Source organism: Tiliqua scincoides, chromosome 7, assembly GCF_035046505.1.
Source record: "Tiliqua scincoides isolate rTilSci1 chromosome 7, rTilSci1.hap2, whole genome shotgun sequence".
Classification (NCBI taxonomy): Eukaryota; Metazoa; Chordata; class Lepidosauria; order Squamata; family Scincidae; genus Tiliqua; species Tiliqua scincoides.
Window position 1 is genome coordinate 27912889 of NC_089827.1, and position 7603 is coordinate 27920491.

At 47.0% G+C, this 7603-nt stretch overlaps 1 protein-coding gene across 3 annotated transcripts in view; it reads right to left on the reverse strand.

Moving 5' to 3' along the window:
• LAMB1 (laminin subunit beta 1) overlaps positions 1–5291 on the reverse strand; it is a 78201-nt gene extending 72910 nt beyond the window's left edge. For 2 of the 3 annotated variants that reach the window (XM_066633263.1, XM_066633262.1), the window contains exons 1-2: positions 5137–5291; positions 1874–2046 (exon numbers count right to left, since the gene is read on the reverse strand). In XM_066633263.1, the coding sequence (XP_066489360.1) occupies positions 1874–2046; positions 5137–5218 (255 nt within the window). In that variant the 5' untranslated portion in view covers positions 5219–5291. Of the gene's footprint in view, positions 1–1873; positions 2047–5114 lie in introns of all 3 variants that reach the window. The other variant, XM_066633264.1, reaches the window with a different exon arrangement.
• Between the last annotated feature and the right edge of the window lie 2312 nt (positions 5292–7603).

Here is a 7603-nt window from a genome sequence, read left to right on the forward strand (position 1 = left end):
TGCATAATAATTGAGTTTGTGATAATGGAGTTGCAAATGAGCTGCAGTAGGCAGTTGTAATCAGAAGTTGAAAGAAGTTGCCACTAATTTATCTCTTTTCTTGATTGGCTAATCTTTCTCATGCTGGCTGGAACCATGTAAGGTGTGCAGATCGCTGAAAGCTTTGTACTCAGCCATGAGTGCAGATCACAGACAGAAGTGATTCTTCTAAGAAAGTCAGTAACTTAGGAACAGGATGTGCTGACTGTGGGTGCCACTCACTGGAGTGGGAGAGGTGGGAGGGGGTGAAACGGAGGAGAGCAGCAACAGGGATGCACAGATTGGGCCTGAGAGGGGCAGGATCAGCAGTGCTGGTGGCGCCAGTATCCTATTCCCCCTTCCCACACCCGACCCCATGGTACAGGTCCACACAGACCTGCCCCTGATGTTCAGCTAGCACAAGTCCAAGTAGACCTCCCCATTCTGCAGAGGCTTACACCAAAGAGACCTCCACAACTACCCCTCACACAGGATACAGTGGTTGCCATTTGGGTACCACAGCATAGCCGGGGGGGGGGGAGAATGGGAAGAATTGGGCTATAAGATTAGTATGGCCTCAATATTAATTTCAGGATAAATGCACACTAAATGCCCATCTATGGCTCCCCTAATGCAGAGATCCAGAATGGAATACCAGTGCATGCAATATAGGCTTTTTACTGACTTCCCCAAACTAAACCTACTCTGTCTACAGCGCACATATGGCTTTTAAAAAGTTGGTTCTGAAATGTGATTTTAAGATTCTTCCCACATTTAGTAATCCAAGTCCCACTTTCAATTATTTTTAAATTAGAATTGAACATTATTGAATTAGAGTTTCTAGTGATTTACACGTAACTGCTATGGAATGTAACAACACACTAAAAGTAAGTTCAAAGCAAACGTCTTTTTTAAAAACCTCAGAGTCTGCACACATATAGCGTTATTTAGTTGGGCCACAGGCCAGACAACTTTTTATTGTTTTTAATTCCCTTTGATTACTCAATTCTTAATTTTGCTGCAGTTCACAAATCACTTCAGAGAACTTCTAAAGTACATCACAGTCTTCTTCTGGGCTACTCTGGAATAAATCATTTGTGGATTAAGTCCTTATTTAGCATGAAAGAATCTTGCTAAAGAGAAGCACATATTCATTCCCAAGCATGCATGGTTTTTCCACTTGTCCTGATGCACCGCCCCATCTGTGCTCCAGAGGATGCACAGAGGCCCCTGACTTGTTCTGGACATGAAAACAGCATGGGCCAGCACTACCCGACACTTTGAAGGGAATTGTGGCATGGGAATCTCTCTCTCTCTTTTTGGTTCCTTTCTTCATGATGCAACTTCTTCACTTTGGACCTACCAGAGTACCATCAGGAGTGGAAGAAATCTCTGTGCACACATGGCCAAAGACTCGCATCTTTTGTTACAGCTATGACGCTGAAAGCAAAGCAGTATATAAGATTTTCTCTGGGATTGTCTGCACTTTGAGAGATAATTCCCCAAAGCCTGAGCTTTCTGTTGGTGTCAGGAGTGCCAGAGAGGAAGGATCTCACTCCTAATAATCCTGGGAGAAGAAGGTTCAGTGCTTTCAGGGAGCAAACACCAACAACAGCCGGAAACAGTGAGGCACATGCAACTGTACAAACAAATCTGAGCCCGGGGGATGTTGTCTGCTTCCTCTCAACCCCTAGACAGCAGCAGATGTTTCTACTTATCTAGAGAGGGTGTGGGGCTGCTTGGTCAGCCAAGGGAGAGCAGAAAGGAGGAGGGGAAAGGGCTATGTGATCAATTTTCCCCTGTTTATAATTCACCGGCAGCTTCTCTTTAACAGAAACTGGCTGCCAGGGCTTACCTGGAGGTGGCTCACAATGCAGTAGGGCTCAGGTCTTTGAAGTCCACATGTGGAGGTGACAGACAGCTGGGAGTGTCGGCCAATCAGCAAGTCTCCTGTGGCTGGATAGCAACTCCCTTCAGCGCATCCATAACTGAATTCTGGTTCCTGAGCCACTGCAGTGGTCCAGAGGCCTAAAAATGGAGGGGGAGAGTCAAAAGAAGATTAGGCAAACATTCTAGATTCCAAGGCCATCCTCCCTACAACCAGCCTATGGGCATTTTGTAGTGCCATGATGTGAGAAGTCGTGATGCAATGGGAGAAAAGGTCATCCAATCATCATCCACCATCATCCCAAGGCATGTCACACATTTCACTCCCATCTGTGATTAGAGCTGCCATCCCATGCACACTTCCTTGTGAGGAAGTCCCACTGAACTCCATGGAGTTTATGTCTGAGTAGATGTGCCTAGGACTGTGGTGCACAGGGCTTAAGTCTGAATAGACATGCTTGTGCTGCAGGTTTTTAAAATCCTTTAGGTTACTACAAATTAACAGTGAGAGGAGGAAACAGTAATCAGAACATAATGGCACAAGCAGACTGTGATTTGGGGCCTCACTGCAAGTGTTTAGAAAGACTGTCTGAGCCTAGGTGATTCAAGCTACAATCCTTTGCATATTTTCCTGGGAGGAGGCCAAATTAAATACAATGCAATTTACTTCTGAGGAGACATGCATAATATTGTGCTGTTAATCAAGAACTGGGCCCCATGTAGAGCCCTCAGGCTACCAAATACCACTTTCCAAAGCCAAGGTAGTTCTGCCCTGGCAGATAAGCCTGATTGACTCCCAAGAAAGCATGTGCAAGACTGTGGCAAGCGCTTCCAAAACAGTCACTGGGCAAGTTGTGATGTGCATGTGTTTAATTTAATAAAGTTATGTCTGTGAGAGTGGGTGGGTTTGCTTTTCTTTCTGATTATGAAGGCTGGGGTGACAACAACACTGAAAGATAACTTTGGGCCCAATCTTGTTCAACTTTCCAGCATGGGCAGCTGCAATGCATTCCCAAGGTAAGGGAACAAATGCTCCCATACCTTGAGGAGGCCTCTGCCTCCCCACCACAGGATGCAGTACATGCCCCACTGGCACAGCTACACTGGCCCAGGAAAATTGGATAGGATGGGGAGAGGAAAACCAATTGCCCCTTTCTAGCTACTCCATCGCTAAGGACTGCAATTCACAAGTGCCACCCTTACTCCTGTGGAAATATGATTCTTTCAGTTCCCCCTGAAAGAGCTCTAAAAAGCCCAAGAAGATCTTCAGCTGGCTCTCCTGAGAGCTCCCTTGCATCAAGCCAAAGGGAACACAACCCCACCAGCCACAGGAAGGCAATCAAAGCCATGTGGCGCCAGGCGACTCTGCTTCCAAGCCGTACTCTCGCTGATCTTTCCCTGGGGAGAAGAGCACGTGCAGACAAGGGAGATCACTGTGGTGGAGCCCGCTCCACCAAGGAATTCACACTGCTGGGAAGTTCTGCTGGCGCTCCAGCAAGAGGCACTGGGTTTTAGGAAGGGGTGGAAAGGATGCAAAGGGTGGCTTTGATGGCCATCAACAAGACTGTGAAGAGTTCTCAATAGGGGGATCCTGAGGTTCTTTGGGGCTGGGGTGCTCTAGAAGGTGCAGACTTTGGGGTTCAATGGGGCTGGAGTTGGTTTTCCAAGGACCAGTGGCATAGCTAGAGGAGGGCACAGCACTAGTTGTGCATACACCTCCATTTTGCTCCCCCACCTGGAATGGCTCCGAAGGGGAGGGGCCGCTTGCACACCCTGGGGAGGCTCCCTGCACAACTTAGCTCCCTCTAGCTACACCACTAGTCCTTGGAAAGGCAAAAACCAATCGCCCCTTTCTAGCTACTCCACTGCTAAGGACTGCAATTCACACATGCCACATGCCATCCTTACTCCTGTGGAAATATGATTCTTTTGTGTGTTAGCAAGTGTGTAAATGGAACATGAAACTCTGGTGGGCTGCCAGTGTGAACAAAAAGAGCCTATTCCGCAGCGAGCATCTCCACTTGAGCATGCAGGATCCATCATCACCTGTGAAAAGGTTTGCCGAAGAGTGGGGCAGGAGTTGCAGAGAAAGCCAGGAGCTTCAAGCTGTGTAAACCCCCAAATGGAAGCAGAAAGGGGGCACCCATGATGGGCAGCTTCAAATGGCAAAAGCCCTTCAACTGTCTACTCTGAAGTAACATCTCTTGGATTCTGTGTGGCTTGCACCTGGGAAAGTGTGCCTCTTACTATAGCTTTGGAACCCACTTCCAGCAGACACCACGATTCTTCTGAATATGTTTACTCTGACTGCCATCCTCTCCACACTTTCCTGGGAGTAAGTCCCATTGACTCTAGACACGCGCAGGATTGGGCTCTCAGTCTTCTCTGTTACAGAGCTCACTTCCACGTCAGTGTTTGCGTCGCTAGACTGGTGGTCGGCTCCGCTGCCCGTTCACTCGGAAGAAAGTTCAGAGCGTGCGGTCCACGCGAGCGTGCCTGGGCTGTGCCCGTCTTCCAAATGCGTCCCACTGAGTGCGGGGGGCAGAGATGGGGACAGCATCCTTCTTGGGGCACGAATGCTTGCAGGCAGCAGCCTCAATCGCTCACAGAACCAACTCAGGGCTTTACAGAGTAGCACGGGGAAACGGCCGGCCTGCGCCCCGAGGAGTTTACAATCGCACGCTAAAGGGACGGGGAGGGAGAAGTCAGAGCAGTCAGACCACAGAACCGAGTGGGGAAGGGAAGGAGAGCGGAGGCTAACAAGGGGGTGCAACGCGAACGAATTCAGAGCCAAGTCCCATTACAGTCAATGAGGCTTACTCCTAGGTAAGTGTGGATAAGTTTGCAGCCGAAGAGCCCAATCTATGTATGTCTACTCAGAGGTAAGTCCCGTTACAGTCAATGGGGCTTACTCCTAGGTAAGTGTGGATAAGTTTGCAGCCTGAGAGCCCAATCTATGTATGTCTACTCAAAGGCAAGTCCCGTTACAGTCAATGGGGCTTGCTCCTAGGTAAGTGTGGACAGGACGGCAGCTTCAGTGAGCCTCCGAGAGTTCCTGCTCCAGCACTGTGGCTGCAGATGCCCAGCACAGCGGGTTTGGAAGGGGGAACCAGGAAAGCCCTGCTCTGATACAAGCAGGCTCTTCTCAGGCTGGGCATCAGACTCGAAGGCAGGAGATCACAAAGCTTAAATAAAAACAAGTTCATTACCTAGGAAACAGCCCAGACACACCTGGAGAATCCCCATCTCCTCCCTTCTGGCAGAGGAAAGCAGCCACCAGCTTCTCCTTTCTTCCCAGGCAGAAGAGACGCATCAAGTGCTGTCCCGTCCCTGGGCTCGCTTTCCCCGGCAAATCAGGACCTGGAACTCGCTCTCCTCTCCCTTGAGCGCTTCCAGTCCAGGAATCCGCATCAGAGGGAGGCTTCACTGCGCAGGCGCTAAATGGGGAGGGGGCAGACTGAAATCTGGGCAGGGATTGCTCCTGCAAAGGGGACCCTCGAGGGTGGGACAGGAACTCCTCTCCTTTGTCTCTGCACCAACCTACACAACGAGGGCTGTTGGCATTGCAGCCTGCCAAGGTGCTGAGCGCCTGCAGGGTATCTCTGGCGCAAATACTGCTGTGCAGGTCTTCGCTTTGTGTGTCCCCTGGCTTGGCCCACAGGGCCAATCAGAACCTGCAAAGGGCAAGGCGGGTAGCAGAGATCAGAATTTACCTGATCAAATATGTGTTGGCGTCCCATATGGAAAGAGACTCTGCAGCATCTTAAAATGTTAAGAATTAATACTTCTTGTAAAAGTGGCTTATAACAGGGAAGTGTGATGGCTGGGGAGGCAAGGTGAGGCAGAGCCTCTCTGCCAGAGTCCTTTGAAAAGCATGGACTCCCTGTGAGGTGTTCAAGCACACTCAACCCACGCGCTTGAGTGTGGGTTGGGGGAGGCTCTGCCTCACCTGCCTCCCCAGCCACCGCACATCCCTGGGTTATAATGGTGCCATTTCAATCCAGCATATTTGAAGAATTGATAGGGGTATGAGGGAGTATCTTATTATTATAAAATAAGCAGTTTACTTATACCCAATGTATACACTACCTGATTTTGTCCTGTATCAATAATTAACAGCACAAGCAATAATTTTAGCCACTCATTTTAGCTGCTTGCTCATTACATTGTATGAATTATTGTACTGCATGAGGTGATCCAAAAGTCCTGCCACCCCCATATAGATGGTTCAAATGCTATTACTGTTTCTATCTTGTATGAACAGAGAGGACAAAAATGTAATGAAACATGGTTGTTGGCAAGATTTATTCCTCTCAATACACATGTAATCAGAAAACACAATAATTAGCAATGATTAGTAATGATTTCTGTAATCCATGGGAGGGAGTAATGGGACTTTTGGATCATCCTGTATGTGCAATCGTTTCAAAACTCAGCATGGGACTGGGTCACTTGAGAACATAGAGTACAGATTGTAAGCATTATTTTTTTTTATCCCAGAATGCTTAGTAAAATTATGATTACTTGCTGCCCATATTGATTAACCTACAGTAAATGTTCAAAGATTTCCCTTTCCTACTCTGCTTGTAGCCCTGCTGTATTCTTTCTGTTGGTTGATTTGCTGGGAGGAATGAGCTGGTTCTAGCCTATAGTTCCATGATGCATTAGAATTGTAGCTAATATTTTTACCTGAAATAGAGAACAAACTAGCCATCCACAAAGCAGGCAGTTCTGGGCATGTTACTATTCCTTGGTACAAATCAGACATCTCAATTTCTGTGTCAAATTGCTGTTAAGAGCACAGGAGATCTTAATAGAAAAAGTTGGTAACCATAGACATTCCTTTCATGCATCTGATATGATTTGTTGCTTTTGAACTCGCAGGGCCCAAATATTCCACTAAATGTCAGAGGCACCTTAGCACTGTTTGTTCCACAATACTGCCAATTAGCTGATTTTCTTCTTAAAATCTGTAACTAATTAATGGTTGAAGTGTGTAGTCCTATACAACACATTTTGTAGTCTGACCAAAATCCTGCTTTCAAAATGTTTTAGTTTCCCCACCTCCGCCCCAAATGGTGATAGAGTGCAATGACTTCCCTAGAAGTGGGGGAGAAAGATCACCTTCTGGATGCATTTTATGTCCAAGAAATGTTTATAGTCTGGGGGGAAGGGCAAGGGCCCATTGACTTGGCCACACACATTTGTGAGAAGTGAGTCATGAGAAAGCACTGAAAGCTCTTAAAACTTTCAGGCAGGCAAGTCTGTTTCTTATTAACCCTTTAAGCAGACAGAAAAGAGAAAGAGCTTTTCAAACTAGCTAACATTTAACTTTCTAAAATGTATGCAGTTCCATTGGATATAGAATAAAGATGACAATTGTGAAAATGTTGTTGAAGACAACACAGCAAATAGTCCCGTGTCATCTTAAAGGCTACAAATTTGCAGCTCAGCCCTAGACATGTTTACTAACACTCTATGTTTAGGATTATAGCCTAAAGCAGTGGTTCTCACACTTTTAGCAGCAGGACCCACTTTTTAGAATGTGAATCTTTCAGGACCCACCAGAAGTGATGTCATGACCGGAAGTGACATCATCAAGCAGGAAAATTTTTAAAAATCCTAGGTTGGAATCCTACCCACACTTACCCAGGAGTAAGTCCCATTGACTATCATTGTTAAAAGCATATCTATAAGT